At 59.6% G+C, this 13,983-nt stretch overlaps 2 protein-coding genes across 7 annotated transcripts in view; both read right to left on the minus strand.

Moving 5' to 3' along the window:
* Positions 1–686: 686 nt before the first annotated feature.
* Positions 687–3,842, minus strand: NUDT16L1 (nudix hydrolase 16 like 1). Its single transcript, XM_052773270.1, has 3 exons — positions 3,568–3,842; positions 2,747–3,007; positions 687–1,750 (listed from the first exon to the last, which is right to left on the minus strand). Exons 1-3 carry the CDS (start codon positions 3,793–3,795, stop codon positions 1,277–1,279), a joined length of 963 nt encoding a protein of 320 aa, XP_052629230.1. The 5' UTR covers positions 3,796–3,842; the 3' UTR covers positions 687–1,276.
* Positions 3,843–4,384: 542 nt separating this feature from the next.
* MGRN1 (mahogunin ring finger 1) overlaps positions 4,385–13,983 on the minus strand; it is a 57,581-nt gene continuing 47,982 nt past the window's right edge. For 2 of the 6 annotated variants that reach the window (XM_052772820.1, XM_052772825.1), the window contains exons 11-17: positions 12,601–12,710; positions 11,597–11,662; positions 8,800–9,023; positions 7,730–7,853; positions 7,138–7,183; positions 6,368–6,475; positions 4,389–5,057 (exon numbers count right to left, since the gene is read on the minus strand). In XM_052772820.1, coding sequence (XP_052628780.1) covers positions 4,945–5,057; positions 6,368–6,475; positions 7,138–7,183; positions 7,730–7,853; positions 8,800–9,023; positions 11,597–11,662; positions 12,601–12,710 — 791 coding nt within the window. In that variant the 3' untranslated portion in view covers positions 4,389–4,944. Of the gene's footprint in view, positions 5,058–5,681; positions 5,727–6,367; positions 6,476–7,137; positions 7,184–7,729; positions 7,854–8,799; positions 9,024–11,596; positions 11,663–12,600; positions 12,711–13,983 lie in introns of all 6 variants that reach the window. The other 4 variants (XM_052772822.1, XM_052772824.1, XM_052772826.1 and 1 more) reach the window with 4 other exon arrangements.

Below are 13,983 nucleotides of genomic sequence, written 5' to 3' on the forward strand. Positions count from 1 at the left end.
TGAGCACCTTCACCTGACCTTGTGCTCTGCCATGATGCAGGGTGACCACAGGCCCTCTTCACCAGGGCTGGGGGTGGCTCCTGCTGGCCAGGGATGGATCCCCAGGCCAGGGATCAGTTTGGGATAGGCGGGGGGGGCAGGGCAGGGCACTGGAGCAGGGGGAGCAGCTCCTCTGGCACAGAGCCTGCCCTGTTGCAAGGGGGCTGCTGGATGGGTGGAGGATTTTACTAAGGCTCAGCTGAAATGCCTCCCCAAGCAGAGACCAGGGCCATGCACAGCAGTGGCTGTGCAGGCTCAGTGCAACTGGGCTCCTTGCTGGCTGCTCCAGCTGCATTACAGCCAGTACCTGGGAGGAGCTCTGGCACCTGCAGCAGTGCAGACAGCTTCTCCTCAGGCCTGTGCCTGAAGCCCAACAACAGCTTGCAGCAGTGCAGCACCCTGCCAGCCCCCTCTGCCCCAGGTTCCCCCAGCTGAGAGGGGCTGCCATCAGCAGCTCTGGGCTCTGCCCTTCCCCTTCCCCTCCAGCTTCTTGCCCTGACACAGTCCAGCAAGAACAGGGCAGGGGACAAAGCCCTGAGGCAGAGGGAACCCACACATCCTGCATGACCCCAGCCCCTGTGCCCCCAAAGCTCTGGGTTGCCGCAGAGTCTGCACCAGCGGTCAAGAACGATCCCGACTGCGAAGCGTTCAGCAAAGCCATTTATTCCGCTTTCCTGCTCCCACAGATCTCCAGGTAGAAACCCACATGAGCACTCCCCCACGCCCCAGAGGGAATTCACGGTGCACGCTACCCTGCCGCGCCAGCACCCTGAGTGGGAGCCCGGCCGCACCACCGCCGGCAGAGGGGAGCCATTCCACTGACGCTGGCAGAGGTGCTTGACCAGCAGCCCCGTCCCTCAGCTGTGTCCACTGCCCACACAGCTGCATCCAAGTCAACACAGGGCATTTAAAAAATAAGACGTTTTCTTCCTTAAAAATGAAATGGGGACCTGACAGCAGCAGTGCGTCCCTGAAATCAAAGCATAATTCTAAGGCTTCGGCACCCTCACGTAAGCACATGAACTCTCTGCAGGGCACTGTGCAGGTTGATCTGGGAAGCTCGCTAGAGTTTAATGGCCATAAAAATACATAGCTTTCCCCTGCTTCAGACAAACCCAAACCCTCCCGGCTGGGCAGTGGAATCACATGGGCAGCAACTGCAGCCAGCGACGGGTCGGAAAGTTAGAAGAAAGTCTCTAGTCTCACCCACTTTTAATCAAGTGCAAACATGGCGGCGTCACTCCATCGGCTCAGCCACCGGCTGCTCCACCACAGCGTCTGCCCCCAGCCCCGCCGGCTGCTCCACCGCCTCGGCCACTGGCACAGCCGCCAGCTGCTCCACTATGGCCCCACTCTCTAGCCCAGCCACCGGCTGCTCTGCTGCCTCGACCGCTGCCTGCACAGCTGCCTGGTTCTCTGCCCTATCTGCCAATTCGTTGCCTGTTTTAGCGGGCACCGCCAGCTCATTTGCCGGCTTAGCGGCAGGCAGGTTTCCTGTCACCCCTGCTGCCTGGTCAGTGGCCGGCTTCTTCGGCTTCTGCGTGGCAGCCACAGCCTCGGCCAGCTTCTCCTCCGGCACCATGTTCAAGATCTTCAGGGCAAAGAGCAGCTGGAATTTGGCAGTTCCAACGAAGGAGTTGCCCAGGAAGTTGGGCAGCCCGCCCATGCGGTCCTTCTGGGTGTAGAGGGGGACGCGGACCATTCCCATCACCTGCAACAGCACAGAGTGCAGCTCAGCAGGGGCCACAGCAGCACCAGCCCCCCCACACACACACACTTCTGCCCCCACACCCTCGCCCCAGCACCCCGCCAGCCCACAGCCCAGGCCCACCCTGCCCCGGCTGCCAGATTCTGCCCCTCCCTCCCACACTGACCCCTGCCCTCACCTGCCTGCCCTCGCCTGCCTGCCCTCAGCCCGGCTGAAGCCCCTGTGCTGCCCCTCCCTGAGCCCCACCAGGCCCCTGCTCTCCCTGCCCAGCCCCTTGTGCCCAGCCCTGGCCCAGTTCCCCCTCCTGCCCCTTTGGGGGGGGATCCCACTGCCCCAGGCCACTATGGGGAGCCCCGCTTCCCCCTCCACGCCCTGCCCTGCCTGGGGACGCCACGGCTTACCCACGCGTCCCCCTCAACCGTGCCACAACCCAGGGCCAACTGCCTCCGTTCACGCAGCTGCCGAAACCTGCCGAGCGCCTTGCGGGCGCACTGGGAGACTCTAGCTCTCGCGCTCTAACCCGGGGCGTCAGCCGGACCCAGCTACCCGGGAGGACAGCTGCCTCCCGCACTGCCTCCGTGCAAGCCTGGGAGAACTCGGGTTGGAGCAACACATCACCACGCCGAGGGTCGCGATTCCGGTCCAGGTTACTCAGCCCAGGGCGGGGGCAGATGCCCACCGGATGCGAGACGGACCTCACCCGCGTCCTGAGGCTGAGCGGGTAAATAGGGCTCTTCCCTACACAGGCGGTCGCCGGGAAAGGCCAGAGCTCGAGCTTGCTATGCTCCACAGCCCGAGACACAACCCCAGCCGACAGCCAGACCTCCTAACACTGGCGCTACGCGGCGGTGCGCGGCACTCGCCGTCGGTAGCTCTACATGCGGTGCATTCCCCCGCTGGGCTGCGAGAGACGGCAGCCCAGCAGACCTAGGAGGGAAGCTTCGTCTTCCCTGGGGCTAACGCTCAGAGCTCTACACGCCCCCTCCCTGGATGTCCCACCTCCAGCCCGTGGTCTCGGGAATGCACCGCGCTGATCTCGATGGTATGCAGCTCCTCCAGGGTCAGCTGCCTGGCGTAGAAGTGTGCCACCACGCGATGTGGCCCCTCTGTCAGGTGCGAGCACAGATAGTCAGCTTCCGTCAGGCGCACACAGCCCAAACCCAAGCCCAGCACCCGATTCAGACCGTCCTCCAGGGACCAGTAACGGCGATCCACGAACCCCCCGGGAAAGCCCAGCAGTCCGTCAAATCGCATCTGCATCTGCAATAGAGGCGCATGGTGTTAATGGGGCACAGCGGAGCCCCCGGCGGGGGGGCGGGAGGGGGACGCGGGCGCCCCGGCCCGGCGCCACGGAGGCCTCTCCGCGGAGGCGGAGGGGCGCGGGGAAGCCTCCCGGCCGCTCCGGCGCGGCCCTACCAGCTCCAGCGCATCCAGGACCGTTCACCGACACCGTCTCCGAGAGCTCGCCGCGGCCCCGGGGCCGGGGAGCCGAGGCGGGTTCGCCCCGGCCGCACAGCCCGGGGGTCCCGGGGGGGGGTGGGGGTCCTCCCCCGGGCTCGGGCCCGCCGCCGCCTCGGCCAAGCCTGACGCTACCGCCCTGCACAGGAACTACCGGACAGCCAGAGCCGCCGCGCCGCCCGGCCGGGCCCGCCCGCCTTGCCCTCAGCCCGCCTCCCTTCCCCCCCCCCCCCCGCCCCGGAGCCCGCGGCCCGCCCCAGCCCGGCCCGGCCCGGCCCGGCCCAGCCCGAGGGCCCGCCCGCCCCCCTCCCCGCTGCTCCCGGCCCCGGCGCCCCCGTCCCCCCGCCCGCCCCCTCCCTCACCAGCACGGCGTAGCGGAGCGGGATGCGGCCGAAGAGCATGCCCGGGTTGGGCGCGTACAGCATGGCGTGGCAGGAGTGGCTCCAGCCCGGGCCCAGCCGCATCGCCTCGTACCGCGTCAGCGGCTTCAGTTCGGGCACGCCCGGCACCCCCAGCGTCGGCAGCGGCGGCAGGGCCCCCGCGCCCGCCGGCAGCGTCCCCATGGCCGCCATCGCCCCCATGGCCGCCATCGCCTCGCCGCCCGCTCCGGGAGCCCGCTGCGCGCAAGCGCGGCGGCGACGGCGACGACAGGGCGGGAGCGGCGGCCGCGAGAGCCAGTGGCGGCGCGCCGCGCGCCGCCGGGCCAATGGGCGCTCGGCGGCACCCCCTAACCCCCGCGCCCGCCCTCGGCGGGGCGGCCAATCGCGGCGAGCAGCCAATGGCAGCGGACGCTGCTGCCCGCGTCGCTCGCCAAATTAGGCAACGGCCGCACGGGGGCCGGCGGCGCCCGCGTCCAATGAGATCAAAGCTGAGGGGATGGGCGAGCCGAAGAGCACGCCGGGAGGGAAGGAGGCGGGCGAGGGCAGCGTGTCCCCCCCTCTAGCACTCCACCCGCCCACAGCTCCCCGGCCCCGCCCCTCAGCTCCCCGGCCCCGCCCCTCCGCAGGCAGCCTGGCGCAGCCCCCACGGGCGACGCAGAGGGGAGACGGGTCCCCGCTCCCCACGAAGCACGGACTCGCGGGGCTGCTCCACGGGTTTATTACTACAAACATAAAGGGGGAGGGGAATAAGGGACGGGAGGGGAATAAGGGACGGGAGGGGGGGGGCTCGCCCCGCGACCCGCCGCAGAAGCAGAACAAGGCACACGGCGTGGGCAGCGCCGGGCTCTGCGGGGAGGCGGGGGGGAGGCCGTGGGGGTCAGCCCCGTCCCACCCCGAACGGGGTGGGACGGGGCTGACCCCCACGGCCTTCCCCGCCCCCCCTCCGTGGAGCCCTGCGCCCCGGCAAGGCTCACCCCAACACCCAGAGGAGCTGCCGGGACAGGCGGGGGGGTGGGGGGCCGCAGCTATGTACAGGGGCAGTGACAGCAAAGGGCTGTGCTCGGTGTGTACAAAATATACAACGGTAGTGTCCTTCATCTGCCGATTTTAACCCCGAACCCCCCCACCCTCGGCTCTCACCCCCCACGTGAAAACACGACGCCAGCCCCTACCCACCGCCGCCAGGAAACATGCACGTCTTTAAAAAAAGCCAGTATGTGCTGAAATCGCGCCAGTGCGACACGCCGCATTGCATCCCCGGAGTGGTGAGCATGGGCCAGTCCTGCTGGGGAGGTGGGGGAAGAGGCTGTGCGTGGGTTCTGGGGTCTGGTGGCGTGGGCAGGGAGGTCCGGCCCCCGCTCACGAGAGGCTCTGCTCGTCCTCCAGGTGAAGACGTGTCTGCTCGAAGAGAAGGGGCTGCGTGGGGCTGCTGGTGCCGCGGCCGGGGAGCGTCTTGGTGAAGTCGGATGAGCCTGAGTGAGGAGAAGGGGGGTTCAGCCCCAATAGTGCCAGCTCTGGGGTCAGACCCAGAGCCCAGGCAGGGTGCTCGGCCCTGGGGAGAGGGCAACGTGGGCCAAGGAGACCATCACCCCTGCCACCCCCTCCTACCCTGGACTGACCGCGGGAGACGGAGCTGGAGCCCACGAGCTCCATCCCCTCTCCCCCTGCTAAGATGCAGGTTCAGCAAGTGCCAGGGGTGGGACACAGGACACTAAGGGGACACACAATCTGCAACCAGCCTGGGAGAAGCCAGCAGGAGCCTGGATGTTCATGGTGCCCATGAGGCAGCAGAGCCCTCACCCAGGAGCCCTGCAGAAGCTGGTGGGGAGGGCCAGGGTTTCTGCTGCCCTGCCTGGGGTCCTGGCACTGGGGGAGAGCAGGGCCCCCCTGTGGGGTCTAGGGATGGTAGTGCCAGGAATGGGAACAGAGCCAGGACAGGGCCAGCAGTGCCGGCTGGTTGGTTTGCTGCCCCCTCCTTCCCTGCCCCAATGGCCAGGATCAGTCCCATCCCCGCCCTCGCCTGGCTGCCGGCCTTCCCAGGAGGGGTCCTGCTGCCTCACACAACAGCGATGCATAAGAAGAACAAGACGACATACCAGCTTACTCCTCTATACCAATAGAGCAGGAATCAGGACCCAGTGCTGCCCAAGACAGGAGGGAGGAAGGCAGACAGAGAGGGAAGGAGACATTAGAGAGGTACTCAGAACAGACTGCGACTCTACGGAAGAAAACAGGCTGCAACGACAACAGTCGGGGGTCAGGACAGCGCAGCGTCCCACAGCCACACTTGCCAGCAAAGCATGGCACCCCACGGCCCTCCCCACCGCGACACCGCCCCGCAGCAGAGGGGTGCCCACTGCCCCCCACATCGGCCCAGATGGTTCCCCTCCCTTGGCCAAAAGCAGGAGCACGGTGTGGGGGCAGGCACGTGAGGCCACTGTCACATAAACTGTTCCATCGAGCAGCTGCAGCCCAGAGAGGAGAAAGGAGGGGAAGGACAGAGACAAAAGGGTGAGGGAGGAGGAGAGAGAAGGCGGGGGGCAAGTTACCTCTGTGTTAGCCCCCCTCGCCCACAGCTCACTCTGCCCACTGGGAGGTAGCGGGAGCCCGTGCTCCAGGCAGGTGCGTTCCTGTCCCATCCCAAGGCTGCAGCACGCCACCCAGGCTGGGGAGGCTGCCCGCGGTCAGGCACACGGTCCACAACCCTCCCGGGCCCCCAAACTGGAGCCGCGAGTGCAGCAGGTCAGCAGTGCGCCTCTGACCCCAACGGCGCGGCCATTACCTGGCAGGTAGACGTCTACCGGAGGGTCACTCTCCGACTGCGTCAGGCTCCTGTGCTCGCCGCAGCTGCTGTCCTGCAGGACATCTTCAACAGAGGGCGGGCGGCTACCTAGAACCAGCCGAGAGCACAGCCCCTCAGTCCCCAGACCAGCTCTGCAGGGGCACGTGGCCAGGAGGCTCCTGGTTGAGGTCTTCCAGGTGAGGAAGCTCCCCAGGCTCCCCCAGCCCCCCAGAGGTCTCAGGAGAGCCGGTCAGACTGGCCCAGGTCACAGTGCCAAAGGGTCAGCTCTGTTCACATGCAGGCTCATGCCCCAAAACGCACCCAGCACCCCCCTCCCACCCCATCTTCATGCCCTCTGGATGCTGAGCGAGCTCCAGGGACCCATCCGAAAGACATGGGGCACATCCTGCATGCCCAGTACTGCAGCCATGGTCTCACCAGGACTACACTGGTGCACGCAACCATCTCCCCCCTCAGCTGTGCAAGGAGACAGCCCATGGCGTGGACAGCTCTACTTGTGTAGAGCTTACCGCAAGAAGAGATGTTTGGCAAATACACCAGGCAGATCTATTGATTTTGTTCCCTCACTTCCCAGGAGAGAACAGGGAAGTACTAGAGACCTGGTGAAGCACAGCAGCTCAGAGAGGGGATTTCAGGGGCTAGATGTTTCTGAACTCATATGTCCAGTCCCCAGCTGTCCCCATCCCACCACAGCGGAGCTGGACAACAAGACAAGGTCTGGCTGCCCCCATGGCTGAGCGCACACTCACCCTGCTGCAGGGATGAGGCCTCCTCAATCTCTTCCCCTGCCACACTCTGTAAAAGAGGAACCGCACAGGTTACTTCTGCAGGCTGCAGGCCCTTGATGCGCTTGTCTCCTGCTCTGGCGTTCTCCAAAGAGCTGCACGCAGGGCCACGCATCTCCCTGAGGGACCAAGGGGCCACGCATCAGTCCTGTGGCACCATGGGCCAGGATGGAGGGGGTTTACAGGCAACAACAGCAGGTGCTGAAAGCCCAGCAAGGCCCAGCTTCCACCCCTGCCCCAAACACTGCTGGGCTCCTCCAAGAAGCTGGGGGAAGGTCAGCTCTGACATGGCTGCAGCCAAGCGGCTTTCCAACCCCCCAGCTCCCAAAGACTTGTTAGGGGCACAGGGAGCGGCTACGTCCTTCCCCATGGAGTCCTACAGGTAAATAAAGGCAGCTGAGACTGTTGGCTCCAGGCCACTCATGCTAAGCAGCTCATCTTTGTCATGTCACTGAGGAAGCAATGGCCCTTCACGAGGCACCTCCACTGTCCCAGAAGAAGCCCCCCCCAGAAGAGCTCTGGCTCAGAGCAGCTCCCCAGCACAGCACAGACTTACTTCTGGAGAGCTGTTCTCTCTCAGGACCAGTTCACCCCCGCTCAGTGCTGGCTGCGAGTCAGAGTCCTCGGAAAGCTTCTCTTCATCCTCCTCGTGGATTGGGGACGAGGGAGACCGTAGTGTGCTGCGGCAAGAGAAACTCCATTTGCAAGGAGCTGCAGTGCTGCCAGCACCGCAGACCCTGGCGGATTTGGTGGCAGCAGCTCAAGTTGTCACCACCCTTGCCCTGTACCTCCACCAGCAGTGTAAGCCAACATGCATGAGCAGGAGCTCAAACTCTTGAGCTAAATTCACCAGGGCCCTCCAGTAACAGCTACATGGAGAACAGCAGCAGCAGCCTTTCTGGGGCAGACCCAAGTGGTGCAGAGCTCTAGCACAGTAACACAACGTGGACAAATCTGCCTTTGCATGGAAAGCAAGAGGCCCAGGTCTCACGCTGCTCCTCACACCTGCAGGGGCTCCCTTCCCAGAGGGAAATTTGGAATGGGGGACAGCGAGGAGTGCCAGGAAAAAACCCAGTCTGACCCCATCTGTACAGCCCTGCAAGGGACACGTGAAGGGCACCTACTGCCCACTCCACGGCATCCACAACTACATCCTCCATCACAAGGCCAGTAGAGGAGGCTTCAGACAACTAAAGGATCTCATTCAGCATTTTGCGCTCTGAAATTCAGGTCACTTCTCACCCCACTCTTTTGTTCCTGGGAAACTCCATGGAAAGCTGAAATCCAACAAGGTTTGGATGTCAAATGCAAATTGAGGGACTAACTGCATTGGAAAGGAGACATTTCCATCCAAAGTCTGGATTAAATTCTTGTTGTTAAAAAACCTCTTTCTTTTGGTAACAAAGCCAGCCCTTAAGGAGACACAAGATGGTAACCTCAGGCTGAACACAGGGGTGATGTCCCAATTCTCTCACTGGCATGAGTACCTGTCGGCCTCCTAAAATTCCGAGTTAGCAGTGCTATCAGTGATGAGACCAGCCAGAGCCCTCTCCTGGCTCCCAGTGTGTGTGGCCACAAGCCCTCAGGGCTTGCAAGAGGAGTGGACCCCTCCACCCCTGTGCTGACCTATCTGGAGACTTGCTCCGCTTCCCCTTTTGGTGGCTGCTCTCCACAGCTCTGTCCATCCCAACAAGCGGTCGGCTCGCAGGTGGCATCCCATCCACCACACCAGAGTAGTTGATTTCGTCATACAGCGGAGCTGATGGGATGGACGGGGAAACAGAGCGAAGGCCATTCAGCGCTTCCAGCAAGGAAATGGGCTCATAGCCCGGAGGGATGTTGTCAGAGCTCTGTGGGCAAGAAAGAGAGGAGCACGTTAAGAAACCCTCACCAGGCTGGAAGCCCCCCTAGAAAGGGGAGGCCTCGCTGCAACCCAGCCCTGCACCTCCCACACTGCGGTCCCAGGCAGCCCATCCCCACAGCCACCTCTCCAGGGACCCTCACCCTCCTTTCCCTGCAACAGCCACACATTCCCCTTCGGGTTGTAACGCTCATGATGTTCCAGGTAAGTTTCCAGAGCAATGCTTGAGAGACTGGGCATCTCAGCAAGCTGGAACATGGCCGGGCACCCCCATGCCGTACTTTCAAAAGCTGGGCAAGGAGGGTGAGAAAGCAGGTTCCTAACAAAGCTGCTATAAAATACATATGGATTTTTTTCCTAAAAGTTCCTCCAATGGTTCAGAGACCCTTCTAGCTCAATAAGCACCTTACTTGTGCTTCCAGCCCTGGTACAAACAGCTGTTTCACAGCACCACCAGTGTCATTAAGAGAGAGTCAAAGGAGGGGAGTATGTGTGCCCCAGCTGACAGCTGGTCCTTGGAACCTACACCACTTTCACTTCTCCCATGGTCTCAGTCCTCTCAGCTGCTAATGCTGGCTCTCTGCACAGTCGCCTCTGCTAAAAGGTAGGAAAGGGATCACAGAATCACTGACCCTGTAAGAGCAGGGAGGGCAAAACTCCACCAATTCCCATTCCCTCTGTAACTCACTAAGCTGCCAGTCAAAGGGACCCTTGCAAAGCCACTAAACCAATACTGGTTTAACTCCAAAAATCCTCCTAATCACAAAGATCCTGTGGACTCAGAGGCAAGTGGGGTTTATGCTGCAACCCAGCAAGCCATAGGCAGCTCAGCCCAGCCAGCTGCAAACAAACAGGCAAGACTGCAGCAGTTCAGGCTTACATTAAATTGAGCTGTTTCAGTCCTGTGTCCTCAGGGAGATGGTTCTATGTTGTACCTAAGATGGCGTGTTGCTGCTAAGCCTGGCCATGAACTCCTGTAGCTTCTCTGTGCCTGATCTCCCAATCACACAGCTGCAGTTGAGCCTGCCCAGCAACCTGTTCCAACAAAGCCATTAATTTGGTGGGAGTTGACTGTTGAACTGACTCACTTGTGGTCACAGAAGGAGCTAGATCTGACGGGGAGGAAAGAACAAGTGGCAGCTGGGGTCAAGCATCAACCCACATCCCCCAAGTATTGGTCTTGTGATGGTTATGAGCTTGTGCTGAAGACCACAGCTGGTGATTGCAAGATAACCAAGTCAGCAGAACAAGGAATCGGTTCACAGTTGCTGCCACCTGTAGGTGGTGGGGCCAAAAGCCATCTCCACAAAAACATTTCATTTCCAGACAGCAGCTCAGAGGTGCTATTTTGTGGATGGAAAAGTCAGGGAGACAAAAACCCCTAGCTCATGTTTGGGACATTTTCTCCTGACTGTGTAGACTAAGGCCCGAGGGTTCAAAAGCTACTCATTTTGGTTCGCTGTGGTGAAAGCTCAGGGTCTGCAACACAGCTCAAAGGCTGGAGGAGGATTTCTCAGCCAATGGCTACAACACCCTTGCTGCAAGTTACTGAGCTTTTAAACAACCCTAAGAGACACAGCTCTTTCCTGGGACACTTACCACTAGACCACCCATAGAGCCCACTGCTCCAGCAGTACTGCTAGTCAGTGTAGGAGGCTTGCAGAGAGCCAGGATCATGCCAAGCTTGCAATAGCCTGATTACCTGAACCCAGCCTCAGGTTTTCTCCAGACCTGACAAGCACAGCAAGCCACATTCCACGTAAGGCCAAGAACCTAGGCCGGCTTGAGCAAAAGAAAACTGCAGCCTCCTTGACACCAATGACAGCTGTAGCTGCCTTTGATGGGAGTACACAAAGAGGCCACAAACAGACCTTTCCTGGCCTGGGGCCCTCCCTCACCTTTCCCATTCCCAGCTCCTGGTCCCCCACAATTGCCATTCATCCTGTCTCCAGCACAGTGTTCCAGTTACACACTCGCACACCAACTCTGAGAATCCCCCAACAAAACAAGCTCCATCCTTCCTGTGTCTGTAAAAGCAAAACAGCCCATTGCAGCCAGTGTTCCTGAATACAAGACCTGGTCCAACTGTGTCTATTTGTCTACCTCTACATCCCAGCACCGGGGTGTAAACCACAATAAGATGTGCCCAGGCCAAACTGCCAAGGGGATGAGACAAGTGCAAGGAAGCTTTTGGGTGAGCCAAGGGGACAGCAGCTTGCCCACAGTCCTACAAAGCTATGAAAATGTCTTGGCTAGGAACTATAAAGCAGCCAGGCTCAGGACCTGGGGACAGTTCCTGAGAGTCAGAATCAGACCCCTGTGGCAAGCTGCTTCCATCTTGCTTATTACTCCGCACGCAAACCAGAGGTTAGTGATTGTCCATGCAGGGTGTGAGCATCTCACCACTAACATGGAGGCAGTACATGGAGTGTCGCAGCCCGTGCAGGGGCACAAGTCAAACCCAGCGTGTTAGCAAGCCCTTGCATGTGTAACACTTCCACGTGCTAGTGACACCGCTGGCTAAGAATTGCCAGAGGAGCAAATACAACCAAATCCACTTACTGTTTCCCTTCTAGGTTTCCTGCTGGGCAGTGAGACAGTGCTCACTTTAAGGGGTTTAAAGGGACACTGTCAAGAGAAAACCATGTTTTAAAGAAGTTGTTTCTTGAGATTAGTGACATGAAGAGACACACAGCATCTCCTCACCTCGCTCCAGGTGACAGCACCTGCTTCCTCTACACGCCACACTCTGCTTCACAACAACCCTCGGGTTTTCTCCCCTGCCCTATTTCTTAGCCCCAGTTGAAGGCAGCAGGGCTACAATGCTGCAGAGGACAGATGGATAAAACCAGGCTTTTTCTGTGACAGTATCTTTCTCTTCCCACGAAGTCTGTAAGATGATCTAGATGAAGGTCTCCCTCTCCTCACTCTGATCTCATGTGTCTTGCCAGAGTCAGCTGTGCAACAGCACTGCTCAGGCAATGAGCTGCTGCCCTCACCACACCAATGATGTGCGACCTGACCCCAAGGCCACCAGCACCACACTTTCCATCCCATGCTCCCTCAGCTGCCTGCTGAGACCCCGATCACTCAGGGGGGCTGACACAAAGAGGTCTTTCTGCTATCGTGCTGGGAACCCCAATGCCAAAGGCATTTCATCAGAGCATGCTACCACACAGATGTGCGTGCAAGTCAAACTGTAATCCCCCCCATTTTCCCAGCTCCCACCCTGTCATGCCCAGAGTCTGCCACTTTTCTGCTGGGACAGGCCCCAAGAAACCCTCTCAGACTGAGGTTTCTGTGGATTTGTTTCCTCCAAAAGACAGGAGGGCACTTGGCTAAAACCAGTCATATTATTAACCCACAAGAGAAGAGATCCTGGCTGTCTAGCAGGGTTGACAAGAGAGGCTGCGCTGCTCAGGAAGACATCGCTCCAAGGCCTGAGCACACCTCCTGAGACCCCAGGGATGCCAGCCATCAGGCCAAACAACTCGTGCACACACAAGCGGCCTGCTCAGGCTAAGACCAGCGCCCAGGCTTTGTACACAGGGTTGTGAGGTACTTACAGAGTGCTCATCATGGTCAACACTCTGTGCCAAGACAGGGCTGAATGACACCGGCGACAGAGCCCCCGGCTTCTTCCTCACAGCCCGGATCTGCAGCAGGGCACGGAAGGCTAGGAGAGAACAGTAAGCAGGTGAGCACATGGCCAAGCAGGACTGGGCCATGCCAGCTGCATGCCAGAGCTCCTTGGCTTGCTGCAGACACACTGTCGGTATGGGAGAGCTCCCTGTGTGCATGGGGAGCAGGGCCATGGAGCATACCAAAGCCAAGTGCTGTGGGCTAGCTTCTAGTCAATTGATCTAGACAGGAAAGAGATCTGCCGGCCGAAAAAGGCTGGGTACATGCAGCCCTTGCGGAGAACAGGCACTGCCTGCCCTGCTACACTCATGTGCAGAGGTGCTTCGGGCCTGATACTGTACAACACAGTAAGAAAAACATGAGCTCAGCCCTGGGCAGTGCACTGCAATAGCTGCGAACCCAGCCAGAGGGTTAGTGGCTATACTCCTGTCTCCAGCACAGCGATCCCTTGGTCCTCCCACCACAACAGCTTTGATCTCCACTTCCTGCCCACAGTCCCATTTTCTATCTGCAGATCTTTAATATTGTTAGTTCCTCTGTGCCAAGGGCGCATAGGAATGAGCCAGACATCTGTTCTGATGCAGCTGTAAGAACTTGCTCATACATAAGAAAAAGCCCAGGCATTTCTCTAGTTCTTATTGCACCCAGCCGCTTGCAAGATCAGTGTAGAGCCAGAGGACAGAGGTGCAAATCTATCCTTGCTGCCTCTGCACTCCTCAGAAGCAGATTCCCAGGAAGTCTTCCATGGGGGCACTTTCCAAACAAATACAACCTACTCTGCTGCAGCATGCAGATGAGATAATGCTGTTCCTGTGTTTTAAGTTGTGCTACTTATAGTCAAAGCTGTCTGGCACTTCCTCTGATAAGATCTTCCTTTTGGTTACTGTATCTTTGCCAAGTTTGAACTGTTTAGACTTAATTTATCAGGCCAAACATCTGTCTTAAGCTCTTTTTTCTTTTCCTGAGAAGTATCCATTAGAAACAATCAAATACCTCAGAGACCAAGCACAGGGTGAAACACACGATCTGTCTATTCCAGCAAAAACATAGGCATTTTCTCAAGAGACTCCTGTGCCTCTGTGTTATTGAGAAAGGACATGGAATTCAGCAAGTGCTGTCTGAGTGTCAGAACAGGTATTTTTTTCCATCATTTGGGAGCTGAGCAATGCAGGGGTTAAGCAGATCCTCCTAACGCTCCTGGCAAAGCAAAAGATTCCAAATTGACTGTTATCTCTGCCTCCCTGGTGAAGTCAAAGTAAGGTTGTCAGAGGGGAAAAAAAAAAAAAATCACGCAAAGTACTTGGGCA

Source organism: Harpia harpyja, chromosome 21 (assembly GCF_026419915.1).
Source record: "Harpia harpyja isolate bHarHar1 chromosome 21, bHarHar1 primary haplotype, whole genome shotgun sequence".
In the NCBI taxonomy this organism is placed as follows: Eukaryota; Metazoa; Chordata; class Aves; order Accipitriformes; family Accipitridae; genus Harpia; species Harpia harpyja.